This window comes from Phyllobates terribilis, unplaced genomic scaffold, assembly GCF_046119375.1.
Source record: "Phyllobates terribilis strain yellow unplaced genomic scaffold, ASM4611937v1 Scaffold_1__5_contigs__length_1240528914, whole genome shotgun sequence".
Lineage (NCBI taxonomy): Eukaryota > Metazoa > Chordata > Amphibia > Anura > Dendrobatidae > Phyllobates > Phyllobates terribilis.
Window position 1 is genome coordinate 188,462,729 of NW_027362761.1, and position 24,797 is coordinate 188,487,525.

The 24,797-nt window shown below is 43.7% G+C and overlaps 1 protein-coding gene across 2 annotated transcripts in view; it reads left to right on the forward strand.

Moving 5' to 3' along the window:
- The window catches only part of PCSK5 (proprotein convertase subtilisin/kexin type 5), a 955,602-nt gene that overhangs the window by 828,146 nt on the left and 102,659 nt on the right, over window positions 1–24,797 (forward strand). For both annotated transcript variants that reach the window (XM_073670684.1, XM_073670692.1), the window contains exons 28-30: window positions 4,698–4,781; window positions 8,088–8,268; window positions 11,890–12,107. In XM_073670684.1, the coding sequence (XP_073526785.1) occupies window positions 4,698–4,781; window positions 8,088–8,268; window positions 11,890–12,107 (483 nt within the window). The remainder of the gene's footprint in view (window positions 1–4,697; window positions 4,782–8,087; window positions 8,269–11,889; window positions 12,108–24,797) is intronic.

The window sequence follows — 24,797 nt, forward strand, 5'->3', positions numbered from 1 at the left end:
AATGCCTTTCTGATGATGCTGCATTCCCTAAGTTGAACATGGGAGGTTTATATCATGTAATCTAGCGTGCTAAGGCTAGTTGTTTCTTTGCAAATACTTACAGTCTGTATGCTCACGTATGATTACTACCTCTGCTGGTTCTTCCATTTAAATGTGTACATAATACCTGGGGTCCACTAGTATGCTGTTCAAAGTAAAGTAACTGAACAATAGCATAGAATTTATACGGTGACATCAGGATATAAGGTATAATGTACACAGCATTGCTACAAAGTCTATTGAAGCGAAAAGGCCTGTACTGACGGAATATAGACAGTGGTGGACAAATAAACCGCTTTAAGATTCGCTACACAATCTTGGCTGACCTATACCTGATAGGAAAGACTTGACTACTGTGTCCTTAGCAATATCGTCTGAGATAGAGAGATTTCATATTTGTCTTTGCTGTTGTTTGTTTTAATTGACACTATACTGCACTTTGGGATATTTTAATTATCAAAATAGTAAAAGTTATTTTTTAATATACCCTAATATTTGCTATATCTTCCATTGGATGCAGAAAATGCACAGGTAAAAAACAAAGCTTCCAAAACGCACTAAACACTCATGTAATCCACACATAACCATGTCAATAAAGTTATGTCAAAGCGAAATACCAGGAAGTATCAAAACCAAAGCAGCTTTATTTAAAGCATGACGTACCAAGAAGAGACCGCAGCATCAAAAACGGGCTAAAAAAGCAGGTAAAAAAAAGCACTCAAAAACGCAATGAAAAAAACAAAATTCCCTTATTATTATAGGAGGCAGCATAAAAACTGCATTTACTTACTACTTAGACATTGTAGTCCATGAAATGAATGAGGTGTAAAGTCCACAGTGACAGGTTTGGATTCATCCTTGACACCAATATTACTGCTCCACCCTAATTGTACGCACAGGACCATTAGGCTACGTTCCCACCATGAGTATTTGGTGAGTTTTTGATTTTGCAGATTTTTTGCACCATTTCTGCACCTATTAAGTAAAATAGGTTACTTGTGTTTTTTATTACATTTTTGAGTGCTTTTTTTTACATGCGTTTTTATTGTGTTTTTGATGTTGCCTATTTTGTCTCTTGTTGATGTGTCATATTTTAAATAAAGCTGATTTGTTTTTGGTGTTTGCTGGTATTTGGCTTTGACAAAAATGTATTGATATAGTCAGTCATGCACGGGATACATACGTCTTTGATGTGTTTCCGTTGCGGAAAAATCTGCACATTAAAAAGGAAACATGACATTTTCCCTTGTGAGTACGCTGAGTTTTGTTTCCATTAGATGCAGAAAATCCACAGGTATAAAATATGCACATGCGGTTTTAGTGCGTTTCTTTAGCGGAAATGCATCAAAACCGCATCTAATCTGCACATGAATGTATCAATTTGTCAAAGTCAAATGCCAGGAAGTATCAAAACCAAACCAACTTTATTTAAAGCATGACAGACTAAGAAGAGACCAAAAACGCAGTATCAAAAACGCGATAAAAACGCAATAAACATACATTAAAATAAGCAAGTAACCTAATTTAACTAATACGTGCAGAAATGGTGCCGATATTCTGGAACGCTAAGGCTATGTTCCCACAATGCGTTTTTAGTGAGTTTTTTTTGCTGCGTATTTTTGAAAAAATACAAATAACTTGTTTTATTTAATGGGTGCTGAAATAGTGCAGAAAATCAGCAACATCAAATATCTCACCAAAAGCTCAAGCCTAAGGCCACATGCACACATTGAGCATTTGGTGAGTTTTTTACATCAGTATTTGTAAGCCAAAACCAGGAGTGGAACAATCAGAGGAAAAGTATAATAGAAACTCGTCACCACTTCTGTATTTATCACCCACTCCTGGTTTTCGCCTACAAATACTGAGGTAAAATACTGACCAAATGCTCAATGTGTGCACGTGGCCTCAGGCTATGTTCCCACTATGATCTTTTGGTGAGTTTTCAATGTTGCAGATTTTCTGCACCAATTAAATAAAATAGGTTACTTGCATTTTTCGAAAATAGGCAGTGTAAAAAACTCACCAAAAACTGCGCAGAATTAGAGTGGCGCTGTAATATTAGTGTCAAGGATGAGTCCAATTCTGTCATTTCATAGACTACAATGTCTAAGTAATAAGGCTGCTTTTATGCTGCCCCCTATAATAAAGTCACCATGGACACAGCTAGTTCTTCCGTGCCTGGCAGAGACGGTGTGAATTTTTAGCTTCCTATCTTGGTGTAATTTCCCTTTTTTTTTCTTTCAGCAGTATAAAAATTTTCAAAAATATTAATGAATATTTTTAAATTGTGATAAGGAATGCTACACGTTCTGTTTCCTCTGTATTAGGGTTCGTGCAGACGACCGTATTTTCGCTCCGAGTGCGAAACAACAAAACATCGGATTGCACCCGGACCAGTCTTATTCTTTGAGGCTGTGCTCATCTCTCAATTTTTTTCCTTGGACAGAGTCTGTCAGAGGAACAAAATTGCAGCATGCACAATTTGCATCCAATGTTTGGAACACACTCGGTCATGCAAGTCAATGAGTCTGTGGGAAACATCAGACCGATTTTCACGGACTGATAGAACGAAGAAGATGGAGACATTTTTTTCCAAACTTCTCCTCATCCGAGAAAATTAGTCACACTTTGATCTCACACTGATCAGATTGTGATCATCATAATCGGCCCGATTCTCTTGGATGAGAGAAAATACGGTGGGGCCACCTTAGCCTTAGTGACAGGGCCGGCGTCAGCATCTGGCGCAGCCGGGCAAGTGCCGGGGCCCTGAGCAGGCAGGGGGGCCCACTGGCAGTCGCGCACCCCGCTGGGCTATGGGCGGAGGAGAGTGGTGTCAGCGCCCGCCCTTCTCCCCCTCTTGCTCAGGGCCCCGGCAGCCGGATACTTACCTCTCCCCTTGCCTCCTCAGATCCGCTGTCTTCCTGCTCTGCGCTCCCTGTGACGTCTCAGGTCAGAGGGTGCGGTGACGTCTTTACACCCCGCCCTCCCCTGAGCCGTCACAGGGAGCGCAGAGCGGGACGACGCCAGCGACGATGGAGTCCAGACCTGAGTAGCGGCAGCAGATGAGGAGGAGTGAGGTGAGTATTTGATTTTATTTTATTTTTTTAATGTATGGAGGCATGGGGCATAATATGGGGGAGTGACATCCTGCATGGGGCATTATAAAGAGAGGGGGGGTGACATCCTGCATGGGGCATTATAGAGAGAGGGGGGGTAACATCCTGCATGGGGCATTATAAAGAGAGGGGGGGGGGACATCCTGCATGGGGCATTATAAAGAGAGGGGGGGTGACATCCTGCATGGGGCATTATAAAGAGAGGGGGGGGTGACATCCTGCATGGGGCATTATAAAGAGAGTGGGGGTGACATCCTGCATGGGGCATTATAAAGAGAGGGGGGGTGACATCCTGCATGGGGCATTATAAAGAGAGGGGGGTGACATCCTGCATGGGGCATTATAAAGAGAGGGGGTGATATCCTGCATGGGGCATTATAAAGAGGGGGGTGACATCCTGCATGGGGCCTTATAAAGAGGGGGGTACATCCTGCATGGGGCATTATAAAGAGGAGGGGTGACAGCCTGCATGGGGCATTATAAGGGGGGGAACAGCCTGCATAGTGCATTATGTGGGGGGAACAGCCTGCATGGAGCATTATAAGGGGGGGGGGGACAGCCTGTATGGGGCATTATGTGGGGGGTAACAGCCTGCATGGAGCATTATAAGGGGGGAGACAGCCTGTATGGGGCATTATGTGGGGGGTAACAGCCTGTATGGAGCATTATATGGGGGCCAGTATCCTGTATGGAGCGTTATAAGGGGACCAGTATCCTGTATGGAGCGTTATATGGGGGCCAGTATCCTGTATGGAGCTTTATAAGGGGACCAGTATCCTGTATGGAGCGTTATATGGGGGCCAGTATCCTGTATGGAGCTTTATAAGGGGACCAGTATCCTGTATGGAGCGTTATATGGGGGCCAGTATTCTGTATGGAGCCTTATATGGGGGCCAGTATTCCGTATGGAGCCTTATATGGAGGCCAGTATTCCGTATGGTGCCTTATATGGGGGCCAGTATTCCGTATGGAGCCTTATATGGGGGCCAGTATTCCGTATGGAGCCTTATATGGGGGCCAGTATTCCGTATGGAGCCTTATATGGGGGCCAGTATTCCGTATGGAGCCTTATATGGGGGCCAGTATTCCGTATGGGGCCTTATATGGGGGCCAGTATTCCATATGGGGCCTTATATGGGGGCCAGTATTCCGTATGGGGCCTTATATGGGGGCCAGTATTCCGTATGGGGCCTTAAATGGGGGCCAGTATTCCGTATGGGGCCTTATATGGGGGCCAGTATTCCGTATGGGGCGTTATATGGAGGCCAGTATTCTGTGTGGAGTGATTCGCCGGTTTCTGAGCTATTGTGGAATTTACAATAGATATCACTCATATAATGTAAGAAGTGAAATCTTTGCATTGCACTATATATATATATATTTCTCTGCGGTATCTGTGGATCATGAATCGTGGTATGTATTAAAGGGGCCCACTGAGACTCTTTCGCCCGGGGCCCAGAAAAACCTAGAGCCGGCCCTGCTTAGTGATATCCATATCTGTTACTCTATATAAAATATATATATTTTTTTTTTTTACAGAATATAATAAACAATATGAGCCCTGTGATGACACTTGTCAGACCTGCAATACATCATCTATTACCTGCACTTCATGTCGTTCAGGTAAGGTCTTACAGAATCTTAAAGAATTCCTAGAAGTTTTCTTATATATATAATTTTTAGGGTTTCTACACACTTTCCACAAAAAGACCCCCAAAGTAAGCCACTGTACTGGCATATAGTCACATTACTCATTAGGATCCATTGAAAAAAAAAATGTATAACCCATATGATAAACTTTTTTTTATTCCATGGAATAGCATAGTAGTCAATTGAATTTCATACAGTTGAAAAAAGGTTTACCGATATACAGTATAGAGGCCAAAAGGACACATTTGTCCTTCATTGGATACATGTAATTTCAGGGTGAATTCAGTTTTAGGCTATGTGCCCTCGTTGCAGAAATGAAGCAGAAAATTTCTGCTTCATTTCTGCATGTCCTCTCCCGGATAAACGCATGCGGAATTCCGCACGCGTCTATCGTGCGTTTATCGCGCGATTTCCACATGCGGATTTGGCTTGCGTTTTTTATTGCATTGCAAAGGCAATTCCGCTTGCGGAAACGCAAAATTAATTGACATGCTGCGGATTTTTCCACGCATCAAAAACGCTGCTGAAAAATCCGCAGCATGGGCATTGAACTTGTGGAATCCCCTTGGGGACCATGGGGTGCGGATTACCTAGCGTTTCACAAGCGTTTATGCTGCGGAAATTCCGCAGCATATACGCTTGAAAAACGCTACGTGGGCACATACTTTACACAGGAACAAAGAAACAATATTTGGAGGGAATTCATCAAGCACCCTGGCATTGAAAAGTAGCAAATTTTTGCGACTTTTGGAATTTTTACGTCAGCTTCGCAAAATGTTTGAATAGTGGATGGAGCTTAGCAGGAGACACATGGTCTGCAGCAGTCTGCCACAAAAGTGGAGTAACTTGTAACAGAAATGTTCAGTACTCCAGTGCATGGCAGGAGTACATTTTATGACGCTGGCGCACGGAGAGCGGAAGGATGCACCAAACTCATTAAGAGGTGTCAACCTCTTAAAGGGAATCTGTCAGCAGGTTTTTGGTTCCTAAGCTGAGAGAAGCATAATGTTGGTAAAGAGAAGCTGAATACAATGAGGTATCACTTAGATTACTGGGAGCAGCGGTTCTTACACAATCAGAGCTTTTAGATTTAGCATGAAGCAGAGCTGAGGAAGCTAACTCCGCCCACACCAGCTTTCTGTGTACAAAGTCCATAGACAGTGAGCTGCTTAGTTGCCAGTTAGTAAACTACAGCACGCACTTTGACAAGTGACACATCCCTGAATCTGTGTTTCAGCCTTCATTTCCTGCTGTCTTCATATTACATAACAAAAACCTGCTGACATATTCCCTTTAAAGATTTTGGAACTTCTTACTCCAGCGGACCTTGGATCAAGTCTGGTGTATAACACATTGTACAAATGGCACTAGTCATACATGGTCTCTACTGTCCTTAGTATATATTTGCTGGATTTAGGTATATAGCAGGGACTGCAGAACATTTTCAGTAACACAATATAGCTGCTATGGAAAGGTAGTACAGTATGTTGAACGTTGTAAACAAACATATAGATTGCAGTGACCTCAGACATATTATATATTTATATATATATATATATATATATATATATATATATACAGTATATATATATATATATACATACACTGCTCAAAAAAATAAAGGGAACACTTAAACAACAGAATATAACTCTAAGTAAATCAAACTGTCTACTTAAGAAGCAACACTGATTGACAATCAATTTCACATGCTGTTGTGCAAATGGAATAGACAATAGATGGAAATTATTGGCAATTATCAAGACACACTCAATAAAGGAGTGGTTCTGCAGGTGGGGACCACAGACCACATCTCAGTACCAAAGCTTTCTGGCTGATGTTTTGGTCACTTTTGAATGTTGGTTGTGCTTTCACACTCGTAGTAGCATGAAACGGACTCTACAACCCACAGAAGTTGCTCAGGTAGTGCAGCTCATCCAGGATGGCACATCAATGCGAGCTGTGGCAAGAAGGTTTGCTGTGTCTGTCAGCGTAGTGTCCAGAGGCTGGAGGCGCTACCAGGAGACAGGCCAGTACACCAGGAGACGTGGAGGGGGCCGTAGGAGGGCAACAACCCAGCAGCAGGACCGCTAATCCCACCTTTGTGCAGGGATGAACAGGAGGAGCACTGCCAGAGCCCTGTAAAATGACCTCCAGCAGGCCACAAATGTGCATGTGTGTGCACAAATGGTTAGAAACCGACTCCAAGAGGGTGGTATGAGGGCCCGACGTCCACAGATGGGGGTTGTGCTCACAGCCCAACACCATGAGGGACGCTTTTCATTTGCCACAGAATACCAGGATTGGCAAAGTCGCCACTGGCGCCTTATGCTCTTCACAGATGAAAGCAGGTTCACACTGAACACACGTGACAGACGTGACAGAGTCTGGAGACGCCATGGAGAGCGATCTGCTGCCTGCAACATCCTTCAGCATGACCGGTTTGGCAGTGGGTCAGTAATGGTGTGGAGTGGCATTTCTTTGGGGGGCCGCACAGCCCTCCATGTGCTCACCAGAGGTAGCCTGACTGCCATTAGGTACCGAGATGAGATCCTTAGACCCCTTGTGAGACCATATGCTGGTGTGGTTGGCCCTGGGTTCCTCCTAATGCAGGACAATGCCAGACCTCATGTGGCTGGAGTGTGTCAGCAGTTCCTGCAAGATGAAGGCAATGAGGCTATGGACTGGCCCGCCCGTTCCCCAGACCTGAATCCGATTGAGCACATCTGGGACATCATGTCTCGCTCCATCCACCAATATCAAGTTGCACCACAGACTGTCCAGGAGTTGGCGGATGCTTTAGTCCAGGTCTGGGAGGAGATCCCACAGGAGACCATCCACAACCTCATCAGGAGCATGCCCAGGCGTTGTAGGGAGGTCATACAGGCACGTGGAGGCCACACACAATACTGAGCTTCATTTTGACTTGTTTTAAGGACATTACATCAAAGTTGGATCAGCCTGTAGTGTGTTTTTCCACTTTAATTTTGGGGGTGACTCCAAATCCAGGCCTCCATTGGTTAATAAATTTGATTTTGAATTGATGATTTTTCTGTGATTTTGTTGTCAGCACATTCAACTTTGTACAGAACAAAGTATTCAATGAGAATATTTCATTCATTCAGATCTAGGATGTGTTATTTGAGTGTTCCCTTTATTTTTTTGAGCAGTGTATATATACATATCTAAGGATAAGGGATATCAATTTCTGCTTCTTTTTCTAGACTAAAACACTAATATGTCATTTTTTGTTGCTGCTGTAACACTTTCCTGTTCATTCAGGCACATTTCTTCATGAAGAAGATTGCATACCTTCATGTCCTACGGGAACGTTCAGCAATGCCAGGGATAAGAGATGTGAAAAGTGTACAGAAGATTGTGAAATGTGCACTGAAAACAATGAATGTCTGATGTGTGCACGTGACTACCTACATAATGGGAGATGCTACAAGAAGTGCCCAGAGTAAGATCATTTCTTTTGCTAGTCACTCTTCCTGGACTACATAACCCTCCAATATTATGTTCCTTATCAGTTCCCTTTGGAAAAAATTGAATGCCCCCTGTGCCAGGACTGGGGAACATCAACCATTTACCCTCTTTAGAAGTAGCATATGCCCGTCACTAATAATGCAAGCCTCTGTTGCACTGGCTAATACTGGTTGCAGAATGAGAATCCATTACCCTTTTTTAAACTCCTCGTAGGTGACTTATGTTACGTTAAGCCATGTGCACATGTTAAGTATTTGCTGAGTTTTTTTACATCAGTATTTGTAAGCCAAAACCAGGAGTGGGTGATAAATACAGAAGTGGCGACGTGTTTCTATTATACTTTTCCTCTGATTGTTCCACTCCTGGTTTTGACTTACAAATACTGATGTAAAATACTGACCAAATACTCAACGTGTAAATGTGGCCTTAATGTTCAACTCAACCTTTAAATGGTCATAAATCAGTTGAAAGGAACTCAGAAGAAAGATAAAAAGGGCCTGATTCATTAAGACTGGCATTGTTCCCGCTGGTCTTGGTAAGGATATGTTGGAGTCAGACACTCTTGACTCACGAAAAGATGAACGCCTCTTCATGAATCTGGAGCGTCTGATGAGTGGTGTGCGAATCTATTCGCTAAGCCAGAAATCGTACTATTTCTGGCGTAGGGAATGCCACAGTGTGTCATGAATTAGACTAGCTGTGGAGTCCTGCCCACGCCGCGCCCCATCCCAGCTCCACCCATTTTGGTGTAACTGAGAGAAACAGGAGTGAAAATGCCAAAAGTCACAAAAGTTTGTCACAACTCCGAGTTGCTCCTAAATTTTGCTACTTTTCCAAACTTTTACGCCAGACTCCTGGCATGAAAGCGTTGATGAATCAGGCCCTAAGAATCAGAGACTTTTCCGGCAGAATGAGTTCACTGATGGAAACATTTGCTCTTAGAGTCAAATGTACTAAAAAGGAAAAAAAGGTGGTATCTGGGTGTAGTATGCTGAAGTAAGTATAATGGATGTAAATAATGAGATATTGCTCTCACCTTGAAAAGTTGTGCATGGAGTGGGCACAACGCCACTGTGAACCTCGTGAACAAATTAAAGTCTCAAACTGCTGTTTTACATACAAAAAAAAAACATCCAATAGGGTCCTCGGGTTATTCACGTACATAATCATAGTATACAACACGTTTCGACTTTTACAATGTTCTGATGAAGGATATATTATAAAAGCGCAATATGTTGTATGCAATAAATATGATTATGGATTCAAACATAGGAATATTTACTGTTCCCAATTTATCACGCTAGCCTATGGAATATAGCCAGCAGGAAGTTGTCTGTTGATTATTTACTTTTAAAGGGAACCTGGCATGTGAAAAAAATGCTATTAACCTGCAGATATGGTATTAATATGCAGAGTAATAACTATCTAAAGCCGTGCAGCCACCGTACTGAAAACCTGGCTATCGGGAGGAAAAGAAATTTATTCGCAGCAAAAACGCAGCAAAAAACGCAACAAAAAACGACCCAAAACCTGCATTTTTAACGCAGCTGTTTTCCTGCCAGAGAAAAGTTAGCAGCAGATTTGCGGCAGAAAAAAACACAAAATGTGTGAATATAGCCTTAAAGAGCAATGGAGAAGTCTGGTAATTACAGTATAGTGATGAAATTAGCATTTAACCTCATTCACAACTGTCTTAAATTAGGCTGTATAATCATAGATAATTGATAAGATACATGCACCATTTTCAGTATATCAGTTTATATCTAGATATAATTTATATATAAAAAACTAATTTGCAGATCTATTGGATCACAACGTATTGGGACATTGTTGGATAATGGATAAACCTTTTTAATCTTTCTAGAAAAAAAAGTAACAGTAACATAATTACAGGGAAAAAATTAAGAGTTGAGCAAATCGATTCACAGGACTCTGGTCCAGTGGCCACATCATTACTCCATGGCAGCCGGGCAATTTTCTCCCGCATCATGATGTCATGAAGTGGTTCAAGCTGTGGCATCATGACATCACAGGAACTGCTAGTTAGAAAAGCCGCAGAGGATGCTGGCAGGTAGTAAGAAGTTCAAAGTGCTCTGGTCCAGCTGCTACGGAGTATTGATGAGGCAGCTGGACCAGGGTCCTGTAAATGGTTTTGCTCAAATCTGTACATTCACTATTATCTGATATTAACCAGCTCAGGACCGGGCCATTATGCACTGTAGTAGATAAAAGTAATAATACAAGAAACTCACCAAGCCAAAACTTTAGCATTCCCTGCTCGGTCTCAGACATGGCCACTGTCCATGTAATCACTTGAAAGCTATAGTAAAGTTGAGTCCAGCAACGGAATAAAATATAAACATTTATTGAAGACACATTAAGAGTGCAAGGAAAAATATAAGCCAGGCATTGCTTACATATTTCAAGCTGCAATGTCTATTTTTCACATTTTTTATGACAACAAATTGTGTTCTGTTTTTCATAGAAATTAATTAATTTTTGACGGGGTGGACTATAAACTGATATTTGGACTGACAGTGTTTCAGGGGTTTTTCTAGCTTGATTTTGTTTGCTTCTGTGTTCTTTATATATTTTTTCTATTCATTTATTTTACACACTGAAATCCTTTGGGGAACATTTGAAAATATTAATACATTATTATATTGCTTATTTCCCCTGGAACTAGGGCTGGTTTATTCAGCTACAGGAAAATTCAGCTTCCAGGCTGCAAAATTCAGCTTCCAGGCTGCAACTCCTGCTCTCTCCCTACACTCAGCGATCACATGATCAATGGGTTTGGAGGAGGAAGCACTGTCAGTGCTTTCTAATCTGTATATACAGTGCTGTTGTATATAAAGCAAACAGAAAATAAAACATGATAATAAATCATGTTTACCATCTCTGTGAGGAGTCCGGCTGTGTCTGGCAGCTCATGCCTCTCACTATTGCTAGCTACTTAGTATGCATTGATATTTTAGACTGTCACTGCAGAGTAAAGTGTGGACTGCCCAGATGTTTATAGCTTAACAGTAGTAGCACAGAAGGTCTACTGGATGACTATTTGACAGGTCTATGGAGAGCTTCATACGATAGCAACTCTCAGACAAGTCACATAGCCAAAAACATTTTTGCAATTTGATGTTCTGAGGCTACTTTTAGAGCTGCGATTTGGCTGTAAAGGAGTAGCCTAACTGCAAACAGGTCACATGTGACTTGCAAAATGCCACCAAAAAAACAACAGTTTTCAATTCTCTCTAGGTCACAGGTTATGGACACGTGCTTGCTTGTGCAAAATCAGTGTCAATTATTAATTGTTATATTGCAGTGCAACATTGTGATCTTTATGTCACACAACCAAAATCCCCATGTTGCAGTAGCCTAATTTTCTAACAGGTCAATATCACAGCAGGCTGCTATATTGACTTCCATTTTAAGCAATTCAAAGTTTTAATCTCCAAGCAGACATTAGCATCTTCCTGCTGCCTACACCCTGCATGCCATTCTTTGTTATTTCTTTGTAAACTACATAAAAAAATATTTGTATTACTGTTTTTATCTATGATTTTAATTTTCTTTTATTTCATGCTTGACTCAGAGGTTTCTTTGGCCAGGGACAGGGATGCACAGAATGTGATGAGGACTGCAGAACGTGTGAAAAGACAACAGATTATTGCTTGTCATGCCACGCTCCTAAAGTACTCCAACAAGCCACATGTATGATTACCTGCCCTGCTAAGTTCACAGACATTAATGGCATCTGTAAACACTGTCCTTTTGACTGTATGTCATGCGTGGATGAAGAAACGTGTACAGGTACTCCAGATGAATTCCTTTTCTTCTGTTTTATGAAAAATATGTTGTTAGAGACCAAGGACACCTTGTTCTTTCTAAATTAAAAAGCACTCCCATCAAAATATGTATCCTCTTAATATATTGCAATCATCATCTATATATATAATCGTCTTATCCCGTCTGTCTGTCTGTCTGTGTGTCTGTGTGTCTGTCTGTCCAGGAAATCCCGCGTCGCTCATTGGTCCGGCAGCGGCCAATCAGCGCCGCGGGATTTCTGAAAAAAGATGGCGGCCGTTAGCGGCTCAACTGCGGGACGGAGCTTAGCGGCGATGCAGCTGGATACTTCCGCTGCGAGAACCCGGGACATGAGCGGGCGCTCGCAGCAGAAGTATCCCGACCCGCAGCGCCGCTCCCCGATCCTCCCTTCACACCCTAGCCACTGATGTCCCCACAGTATCAGCATGGTGTTACAAAGGTCCGGACATTTGTGTTAAAAATCGCTGATTGGTCGCTGGCGCTGCCCGCGACCAATCACCGATTTTGGCGCCAAATTTAAATATCGGCCGCGACCAATCACCGATCTTGGCTCCACATTTAAACACCGCTGTACTGATTGGTCGCGGACGCTATTTAAATGTGCCGCCAAAATCGGTGATTGGTCGCGCACAGTGTCGGCGACCAATCAGCACAGCGGTATTTGAATTTGCCGCCAAGATCGGTGATTGGTCGCGGCCAGCGCCAGCGACCAATCAGCGATTTTTAACACAAATGTCCGGACCTTTCTAACACTATGCTGATACTGTGGGGACATCAGCAGCTAGGGTGTGAAGGGAGGACCGGGGAGCGGCGCTGACATACAATTGGTCGCGGCCGCTATTTAAAAGTGCCGCACAAATCGGTGATTGGTCGCGGTCTTGGCCCCCGACCAATCACTGATCTTGCTGCAAAAGATAAACACTACTGTGCTGATTGGTCGCGTACGCTGCCCGCGACCAATCACCGATTTGGTCGCCACATTCAAATATCGGCCGCGACCAATTACCGATCTTGGCTCCACATTTAAACTCCACTGTGCTGATTGGTCGCGGACGCTATTTAAACGTGGCGCCAAAATCGGTGATTGGTCGCGGGCAGCGCCAGCGACCAATCAGCGATTTTGAATAAAAATGTCAGGACCTTTGGAACACTATTGTGGGGACATCAGCGGCTAAGGTGTGAAGGGAGGACCGGGGAGCGGCGCTGCGGGTCGGGATACTTCTGCTGCGAGCGCTCGCTCATGTCCCGGGTTCTCGCAGCGGAAGTATCCGCCCAGCAGCGCCGCTGACATCCATGCTGAAGGGAGGACCGGGGAGCGGCGCTGCGAGTCCGGATACTTCTGCTGCCAGCGCCTGCTCATGTCCTGGGTTCTCGGAGTGGAAGTAGCCGCACAGGCAGCCGCTCCCCGGTCCTCACCAATACGATACGCTGATTGGTCGCGCTCTCCTGACGCGACCAATCAGAGATTTTAACGCTGAATTCAAACATACTGTCCGCTGCTTAGTAACACGGCGCGCGAGATTTAAAACCTGCTTTTATGATTGGTCGCGGACGCCGCCCGCGACCAATCACAGATTTCCGCTCCAAATTTAAACACGCTCTCCGGCCAATTACCGCAACATTTGAAATATCTACGCCACCTTCGGGAGATAGCACGGCTAACTCCGCCCATTTGTCATGTGACTCACAAAATGCTCATAACGTACTGAGCAGGTTTTCTTTGTCACACTGTGCGAGGGATTTCAGTCAGACTGTGCGAGGGACTTCTGTCACACTGTGCGAGGGACTTCAGTCACACTGTGCGAGGGACTTCAGTCACACTGTGCGAGGGACTTCTGTCACACTGTGCGAGGGACTTCAGTCAGGTTTACTGAACACGTTTTGCCAGTGACAGCGCGCTGAACAGATACTTATTTACGTTTCCTGTTTTATAATGGGTCGTAAGCGAAAATACGCCACGGAGGAAGACAGAAAAGCAGCAGAAGCAGCAAGAAAAAGACAACGTCGAGAGCAACAGACACAACAACACACTGCCGCCAGACAAGCCCAGGATGCAGAAGCTCACAAAAAACGCCGGGAACAGGAGACACCGCAACACACTGCCGCCAGACAAGCCCAGGATGGCAAATGTCACAGACAACGTCGGGAACAAGAGACACCACAACACACTGCCGCCAGACAAACCCAGGATGCGGAATCTCAACAAAAATGCCGGGAACAAGACACACCACAACACACTGTCGCCAGACAAGCCCAGGATGCGGAATCTCACAGACAACGTCGGAAACAAGAGACACCACAAGACACTGCCGCCAGACAAGCACAGGATGCGGAATCTCACAGACAACGTCGGGAACGGGAAACACCGCAACACACTGCGGCTAGACAGGAACACGATGCGGAATCCCATAGACAATGTCGTCTCAATGAATCTCTAGAATCCAGGACAAACCGAGAACAACACGATCGACAAATTTATCAAAAACGAATGCTCTACCAACTAAGGCAAACCCAGCAGAACATTCAACAACTTGCACGTTACGTAACAGACAATGAAACTAACATTATTCAATACTACTGTGGGAAGATGAATGTAGTTTGTTCAAAATGCGAATCTATGAATTTTATCGAGGAAAAACCATCTGACAATCAGTTTACTCAATGCTGCCAAAAAGGAAAAGTAATGCTACCCAGATGTCACTACTCAGATCTGTTTGAGCAGTTGATGAAAGGAACGCATGAACACAGTAGAAATTTTATGGAAAATATCAGAAGTATCAACAGTTCTCATGCCTTTGCTTCATTTGGTGCCAACATTGCACCGCCCCCTGGATTCGGACCGTATTGTTTTAAAATTCATGGCCAGATCTACCACCGTACTGGAACACTTCACCCAGAACTAGGACAACCACCAACAATTGCACAATTATACATCTTTGATCCAAATGAGGCTACAGAACAAAGGATGAACCGAAAAGAAAATGAAAAGTGTAATGCAGAACTGATGAACCTAATTGCCGTACATTTACAAACAATCAGCCCATTTGCTGCCGCCTATCGCATGCTAAAAGACGTTGAAGCTGAAGAGGAACAGAGAGCTATACAAAATGGGACGGAAATGCCTTCTATTATCATGGCCATTAAACAAGAACGTCAACAAGATCCCCGATGTTACAACAAACCACGTGTAAGTGAGGTCGCAGTTGTTTTTCAAAACGATGATGGAGAGCCTCCTTTTCAAAGAGATATATTAGTCCATCTTAAGCCAGACAAAAACAACCCTTTCGTTCCTAAAACACAACGGATTAGCATTTTGCACAGCAACCTTGATGCTCTTCTGTATCCGCTATTCTTTCCAAGCGGTGATCAAGGCTGGCATGAAAACCTACACCAGCAAGGAACTTCAAGAAGAATTACACAACTACAGTACTACAGTTTTCTTCTGTCTGTGCGAAATTAGTTCAATCCTATTTTAAACGGTGGGAAACTGACACAACAGTACTTAGTAGACGCATACGTAAAAATTGAAGCAAATCGGCTCAATTTCATACGAAGGAACCAAAAACAACTTAAAGTTGAAGACTACTGTGTTCTTCAAGAACATTTGCAAAAACAATCCATTCAAAAAGGAATTCCAATAGGAAAAACAGTAATTCTCCCGTCGTCCTTTGAAGGTAGCCCCCGCAACATGCAACAGCGTTATCAAGATGCAATGGCAATAGTAACAAAGTATGGAAGACCTGACATTTTTTTAACAATGACCTGTAATCCTAAATGGCCGGAAATCACAGAATATCTACAACCCTGGCAGCAAGTTGAACACAGGCCGGACTTAGTTGCACGCGTATTTCGACTAAAACTCAGCAGCCTTTTAGAAGACATCAAAAAAGGCCTTTTTTGAACAGTCGTAGCAATGGTACACGTCATAGAGTTTCAGAAACGAGGTCTCCCACATGCGCATATACTAATTATTTTAGACGCGGATTCCAAGTTTCGCACGGAGGACGAAATTGACAACATAGTGTGGGCTGAAATTCCTAACCAAGAAAAGTATCCTGAATTGTATAATATTGTAATCTGTAATATGGTTCATGGCCCTTGCGGTGTAGCAAATCCAAAAAGTCCATGCATGGAAAACGGAAAGTGTACAAAAGGGTTTCCAAAGCAGTTGAGACAGCACACTGTTAAAGATTTGGACGGCTACCCATCCTACCGGAGACAACTGATTGATAACTAGAGATGAGCGTTGTTCTACTCGAACTGTTCGCCAATCTCAAATTCGAGCTGTTTTGGGCGGTGTTCGAGCTGGTCGGCGAACACGAACAATTTGAGAAAAATTCGGCTGTTCGAGGTTATGTTCGATAACTGTTCGTGCACCAAAATCATAACTGGATTTTTTCTCAGTAATGATGAAAATTAATGTTAATACGCAGTTTGAGTGTACAGCGGGGCGGGGGGAGGGGCAGGGAATGGATCTCTGCAGGAACAATGAAGATCTCCATTTTTTTTTCTCTTTCCCGCATTTGCAGTGGGGAGGTGCAATCTGTCAGCCTATCAGCAGCGCACACACGGAGCGAAGTGCTTTTTTTCACACAAGCAAGGGCATGTGTGATTGGCAGTGTATGTCACATGTCCTTGCCCTATAAGACCAAGCCATTTTCCCCGTCGCCACCATTTTCTCACTGCTGCAGCTGCGTGTTAGACGGCACCGCTGTTGCTGTGTGTGCTATACCTTGTTAATTTCAAGCCAATTTTCGCACAAATATACAGATAGCTTGGGAGTAGGGAATAGTTGTGATTGCAGTCCTTTTAAGGACTAGGTTACAGCATTTCCTACGACTTTTATCAGGGAGGTCTGTGCTCTTAAATAGATAGGTTGTGGGAGTAAAGACTAATTGTAATTGGAGTCCTTTTCAGGACTAGGTTACATGAGTTCCTATCAGTTTTTGCCAGGCAGGTCTGTGCCAGTGCTGTGCAAGTTTTTTTCACAGCATTTGGCTGAATCTAGCAAAGCTAATCCTTTTTGGCCTATTGCAGAGTGTGTTAGTCAGTGGAGTAGCCTATCTGTGTTGCAAGATATAACACCTGTGTATAGAATACCAATTTTTTTACTGCACCTAGTGAAGTAAAATCTTTTGGGCATAGCATCATTCTATTAGTCCATCTATACTGACCTCCATCAGGTTGCAAACTGAATATAATTTTTTTCTGCATCTAGCTCTGAAAAAATATTTGGGCTTCTAGCGGTGTGTGGGACTTGGTCTATTAGTCCATCTATACTGACCTCCATCAGGTTGCAAATTAAAAATAATTTTTTTCTGCATCTACCTCTGAAAAAATATTTGGGCTTCTAGCAGTGTGTGGGACTTGGTCTATTAGTCCATCTATACTGACCTACATCAGGTTGCAAATTAAAAATAATTTTTTTCTGCATCTAGCTCTGAAAAAATATTTGGGCTTCTAGCGGTGTGTGGGACTTGGTCTATTAGTCCATCTATACTGACCTCCATCAGGTTGCAAATTAAAAATAATTTTTTTCTGCATCTAGCTCTGAAAAAATATTTGGGCTTCTAGCGGTGTGTGGGACTTGGTCTATTAGTCCATCTATACTGACCTCCATCAGGTTGCAAATTAAAAATAATTTTTTTCTGCATCTAGCTCTGAAAAAATATTTGGGCTTCTAGCAGTGTGTGGGACTTGGTCTATTAGTCCATCTATACTGACCTCCATCAGGTTGCAAATTAAAAATAATTTTTTTCTGCATCTAGCTCTGAAAAAATATTTGGGCTTCTAGCAGTGTGTGGGACTTGGTCTATTAGTCCATCTATACTGACCTCCATCAGGTTGCAAATTAAAAATAATTTTTTTCTGCATCTAGCTCTGAAAAAATATTTGGGCTTCTAGCGGTGTGTGGGACTTGGTCTATTAGTCCATCTATACTGACCTCCATCAGGTTGCAAATTAAAAATAATTTTTTTCTGCATCTAGCTCTGAAAAAATATTTGGGCTTCTAGCAGTGTGTGGGACTTGGTCTATTAGTCCATCTATACTGACCTACATCAGGTTGCAAATTAAAAATAATTTTTTTCTGCATCTAGCTCTGAAAAAATATTTGGGCTTCTAGCGGTGTGTGGGACTTGGTCTATTAGTCCATCTATACTGACCTCCATCAGGTTGCAAATTAAAAATAATTTTTTTCTGCATCTAGCTCTGAAAAAATATTTGGGCTTCTAGCAGTGTGTGGGACTTGGTCTATTAGTCCATCTATACTGACCTACATCAGGTTGCAAATTAAAAATAATTTTTTTCTGCATCTAGCTCTGAAAAAATATTTGGGCTTCTAGCGGTGTGTGGGACTTGGTCTATTAGTCCATCTATACTGACCTCCATCAGGTTGCAAATTAAAAATAATTTTTTTCTGCATCTAGCTCTGAAAAAATATTTGGGCTTCTAGCAGTGTGTGGGACTTGGTCTATTAGTCCATCTATACTGACCTACATCAGGTTGCAAATTAAAAATAATTTTTTTCTGCATCTAGCTCTGAAAAAATATTTGGGCTTCTAGCGGTGTGTGGGACTTGGTCTATTAGTCCATCTATACTGACCTCCATCAGGTTGCAAATTAAAAATAATTTTTTTCTGCATCTAGCTCTGAAAAAATATTTGGGCTTCTAGCAGTGTGTGGGACTTGGTCTATTAGTCCATCTATACTGACCTCCATCAGGTTGCAAATTAAAAATAATTTTTTTCTGCATCTAGCTCTGAAAAAATATTTGGGCTTCTAGCGGTGTGTGGGACTTGGTCTATTAGTCCATCTATACTGACCTCCATCAGGTTGCAAATTAAAAATAATTTTTTTCTGCATCTAGCTCTGAAAAAATATTTGGGCTTCTAGCAGTGTGTGGGACTTGGTCTATTAGTCCATCTATACTGACCTATATCAGGTTGCAAATTAAAAATAATTTTTTTCTGCATCTAGCTCTGAAAAAATATTTGGGCTTCTAGCGGTGTGTGGGACTTGGTCTATTAGTCCATCTATACTGACCTCCATCAGGTTGCAAATTAAAAATAATTTTTTTCTGCATCTAGCTCTGAAAAAATATTTGGGCTTCTAGCAGTGTGTGGGACTTGGTCTATTAGTCCATCTATACTGACCTACATCAGGTTGCAAATTAAAAATAATTTTTTTCTGCATCTAGCTCTGAAAAAATATTTGGGCTTCTAGCGGTGTGTGGGACTTGGTCTATTAGTCCATCTATACTGACCTCCATCAGGTTGCAAATTAAAAATAATCTTTTTCTGCATCTAGCTCTGAAAAAATATTTGGGCTTCTAGCAGTGTGTGGGACTTGGTCTATTAGTCCATCTATACTGACCTACATCAGGTTGCAAATTAAAAATAATTTTTTTCTGCATCTAGCTCTGAAAAAATATTTGGGCTTCTAGCGGTGTGTGGGACTTGGTCTATTAGTCCATCTATACTGACCTCCATCAGGTTGCAAATTAAAAATAATTTTTTTCTGCATCTAGCTCTGAAAAAATATTTGGGCTTCTAGCAGTGTGTGGGACTTGGTCTATTAGTCCATCTATACTGACCTACATCAGGTTGCAAATTAAAAATAATTTTTTTCTGCATCTAGCTCTGAAAAAATATTTGGGCTTCTAGCGGTGTGTGGGACTTGGTCTATTAGTCCATCTATACTGACCTCCATCAGGTTGCAAATTAAAAATAATTTTTTTCTGCATCTAGCTCTGAAAAAATATTTGGGCTTCTAGCAGTGTGTGGGACTTGGTCTATTAGTCCATCTATACTGACCTCCATCAGGTTGCAAATTAAAAATAATTTTTTTCTGCATCTAGCTCTGAAAAAATATTTGGGCTTCTAGCAGTGTGTGGGACTTGGTCTATTAGTCCATCTATACTGACCTCCATCAGGTTGCAAATTGAATAAAAAAATTTTCTGCATCTAGCTCTGAAAAAATATTTGGGCTTCTAGCGGTGTGTGGGACTTGGTCTATTAGTCCATCTATACTGACCTCCATCAGGTTGCAAATTCAAAATAATTTTTTTCTGCATCTAACCCAGCCAATAGTTTTGGCCTAATACCACAGTTTGGCCACTCAGCTCTGCTCGGTTACCATCCATTGTATTTTTGTGCAAACAACTCCAGAGTTGTGAATTAGTTAACCACCAAAATGAGTGGAAAAAGGCCTGCTGCTGGTGGAAAGGGGAATAGGCGTGTTGGGAAGGGGAAAAAAGGTTGTGTCCGTGGGGTAGGTGCAGAAGAAAGACCATCTTCCAGCCAAACTAAAATGTCTACTTCTTTTAGCGGACAATGTGATAAGATCCCTTTCTTACGGCCACGCCAATCGCTACAAATTCCAGATGAGGCACAAAAACAGCAGGTGCTTCAACGGATATCAAGTGCTCCTTTAAGTGGGCTCTCCTCCACATCAACTTCAACATCACAAATACTCCAGTCCTCAAAGGTGTCACCCAAATCGCACTTGCTTCCTCACAGCTCCCAAATCTCCAGCTGCCCGTCTGAGTGTGAGGTAGAACAGATGGTTGAGTCTGCAGAGCTGTTTACTCATACTATAGCCTGGGAATCAGAGGTCGACTCCAGCGCTTCTGTGAATCCAGACGAGGAAATGATCTGCACTGATGCCCAGAATCTTTATGAGTCGGATCCAGGACCAGACGCAGAAGGTTCTGACCATAATGTAGACCCTCATTCCCAAACTGTAACTCCTGTTGGTGGAGACAATGAGGAAGACGATGATAAGACTCAAATACCTGATTGGAGCGACAACTTTAGTTTTTTGTCAGGGCAGGAACAGGTTGGCTCTGAGGACGACGGGTGTGATAACGCACAGGGTGATGATGATGAGGTCGGAGATCCCACTTACTGTCAACCCACAGTCAGCCAAGAGATGAGGTCAGCAGAGGAGGTGGAGGAAGATGCTAGTGACGACGAGGTCAGGTTGCGCCTTCCTGGACAGAGACGTAGTACTGGAAGCACGTCAACAACTGCATCCTCAAACACAACTCTGCCTCTCACCACAAGTCGTGGTGGCTCTTCAGGTCGCATGGGTGCTAAGCCTTGCATAGCCTGGGCATTTTTTTAGATCGATAAAGATGACCCAACTCGTGTTATCTGTAACATTTGTCAGCAAAAGCTAAGTAGAGGCCAAAAAATACATAGTTTGAGTACTTCATGCATGAATCGGCACATGGACATGAAGCATAAGTTGCAGTGGGAAGCTCAGTGTGCTACAATGCGGCCTAGCCAGCCGGGCCAATCACCGTCTGCCATATCTTGTGCATCCGCGGCCTCTTCATCCTCTGTGACTGGGGGGACAGCAGTCACACCTGTTTTGGGGCGCAGACCTGCCACCTCTTTACCCGCAACAGCCAGCGTGATTGGCAGGTCATCATTTTCTTTGGAGGTGGTAACACCAGCTGGTGTTGAGCGCTGTCCGACATCGATAGCACCACCTTTGGATCAAGGCAACCTAACATGTCCTCCTGCATCTTCCTCACAGACCGGCAGTTTGCCGGGGACACCCTTATCAACCCCGTCTAAGCACAATAGCCAGCCCTCGGTCCCTCAGATGTGGACAAGTAAAAGACCATTTCCTCCTAGCCATGAGAAAGCTAAGAGGTTGAATTTCACCATCTGCAAGCTCTTGGCTACAGAAATGCTGCCTTTCCGCCTGGTGGACACAGAGGATTTTCGAGACCTTATGTCCGTCGCAGTGCCCCAGTACCAGATGCCCAGTCGGCACTACTTCTCAAAGAAAGGTGTGCCTGCGCTCCACCAGCATGTCGCACACAACATCACCGCTTCTTTGAGAAACTCTGTGTGTGACAGGGTGCATTTCACCACAGACACTTGGACGAGTAGGCATGGACAGGGGCGTTACATGTCGCTGACTGGGCACTGGGTAACTATGGTGACAGCAGGACAAGGGGCTGCTGTCCAAGTCTTGCCGTCCCCACGAGTTGTGCGTCAATCCTCTTTATGTCAAAGTTCCTCCACTGCTTCTGCCTCCTCAACCTCCTCTCGGTCTTCCACCTGCACCCAAAGCCTGTCTGGTCATGCCACAAGCTTTCTAACTGCGCAGAAGGGATCCTGCACACCTCCTTACTATGCTGGCAGTAGGGCTCAACGTCATCAGGCGGTTTTTACATTGAAATGTCTGGGAAATGTGAGTCACACAGCTGAGGAGTTGTGGTCAGCTCTGGAGAACCAATTTCATGAATGGTTGTCTCCACTGGACCTGAAACCAGGGAAGGCCGTGTGCGACAATGCTGCAAACCTGGGTGCGGCCCTTCGCCGGGGCAATGTCACACACGTGCCTTGTATGGCTCACGTGTTGAACCTGGTTGTCCAGCAATTTTTAGCCCACTATCCCAGACTAGATGGCCTTCTGCAGAGGGCACGGTCGCTGTGTGCTCACTTCCGCCGTTCGCATCCCGCAGCTCAGCGACTTACATCTCTACAGAAGTCGTTGGGCCTGCCACTTCACCGGCTAAAATGCGATGTGCCTACCCGGTGCAATTCAACTCTGCACATGTTGCAGCGACTGTGGCAGCACCGACAAGCCCTGGTGCAATACGTTCTGACGTATAGCCTGGGCCAACGAGATTCAGAGGTGGGGCAAATCACGCTGGAGGAGTGGTCTCAGATCAGGGACCTATGCACCCTTCTGCACAGTTTTGAAATGGCGACGAAGATGTTTAGTGCTGACGATGCCATTATCAGCATGACTATTCCGGTGATTTACATGCTGGAGCACATGCTAAACAGAATTCGGAGTCAGGTGGTGGCACAAGAGGAGGTGGAGGAAGTAGAGGAGGAGGAGTTGTATGCGGAAGGGCTAACATCTGCAAGGTCCAGACGGTCGGCAGCACCAAGGCGGCAGGCATGTGAGGGTGGGGGAGATGGTTTTACCAGGGCGCATGGTAGCAGCCAAACTAGTGAGGAAGGTGCAGGAGCCCAGGAAGAAGTGGAGGACGAACTGATGGAAGACTCATCAGATGAGGGAGACCTTGATCACATTTCTGTTGTGCGAGGTTGGGGGGAGAGGACAGAGGAAGGAAGCATGATTGTTACCTCGCCACCAACACAACAGGGACTTGGTGCTCCTGGATGCGCAACACACATGAGTGCCTTCTTGCTGCACTACCTGCAACATGACCCTCGAATTGTGAGAATTAGAAATAATCCTGACTACTGGGTTGCCACACTGTTAGATCCCCGGTACAAAAGTAAATTTGCAGAAATTATTCCTGCCATAGAAAGGGATGCACGCATGCAGGAGTATCAGCAGAGACTGTTGCAGAATCTTACATGTGCTTTTCCACAAAATACCAGTGGTGCACGTAGTGAATCTCACAGTTCCAACTTGCCAACCGTGGGACCGTCAAGTGTTCAGCACTCAAACCGTAACAGAACCACAGTATCTGCTGGTAACATCAATTTTGCGGAATCATTTCACCACTTTTTTAGCCCATCCTTTGCAAGGCCACAGGAGACAAGAAGTCTGACACATAGTCAACGCCTAGAGACGATGGTACAGGAGTATCTCCAAGTAAACATTGAAGCCACGACTGTGTCACTGGACCCTTGCTCTTTTTGGGCTTCCAATCTGGATAAATGGCCGGAGCTAGCCACTTACGCCTTGGAGATCTTGTCATGCCCCGCAGCCAGCGTTCTGTCTGAACGTGTGTTCAGCGCTGCTGGTGGTGTGCTGACAGATAAGCGCACGCGGCTCTCCACTGATAATGTAGACAGACTCACGTTCATAAAGATGAACAAATCATGGATCCGAAACGACTTTTCTACCCCTGTGTCATCCTGGGGAGAGTAAAAGCTTGATGATTGGTTAAAATCACCCTACCAACCGTTTTAAGCTTTCAAATTACTAATCATGTTTATCTGTATCTTGACTGGAAAATAATTTGGGCTTTGTAGCAGTGTGCAGCACTGATCCTATTAGGCCATCTATACTAAAGCTTCACCAGATTTAAAATTAAAAATAATTTTTAGCTGCATCTAGCCCGGAAAATAATTTTGGGGCTCCGAGATGCGCAAGGCACATAAGTGCCTTCTTGCTGCACTACCTGCAGCATGACCCTCATATTGTCAGAATTCGAAGTAATCATGACTACTGGGTTGCCACACTCTTAGATCCCCCAAACTTTTCGATCAACCTTTTCATTTTAATAAAGACCAAAAAAATGGTCATTTTTGAAATTATAAGCATTAGCAGGTTGTTAGAAACTGAAATCAAACAGTTTTCAACTCAAAACTTTATTCTAGGTGATGTTACATTTTCACATAGGACCCCTTGTTCGAAAGGAGCTTCTGAACTCTCTCGTCCATTGAATTTGTCAGGTTTTGGATGGTTTCTGCTTCAATTGTTTTGCATGAGGACAGAATACCCTCCCAGAGCTGTTGCTTAGATGTGAACTGCCTCCCGCCATCATAGACACTCCTTTTAATGATGCTCCAAAGGTTTTGAATGGGGTAGAGGTCAGGGGAGCATGGGGGTCACACCATAAGTTTGTCCCCTTTTATGCCCATATCAGCCAGAGATGCAGATGTTTTATGTGCAGCATGAGATGGTGCATTATCATGCAGAAAAATGATCTTGCTGTGAAATACACGG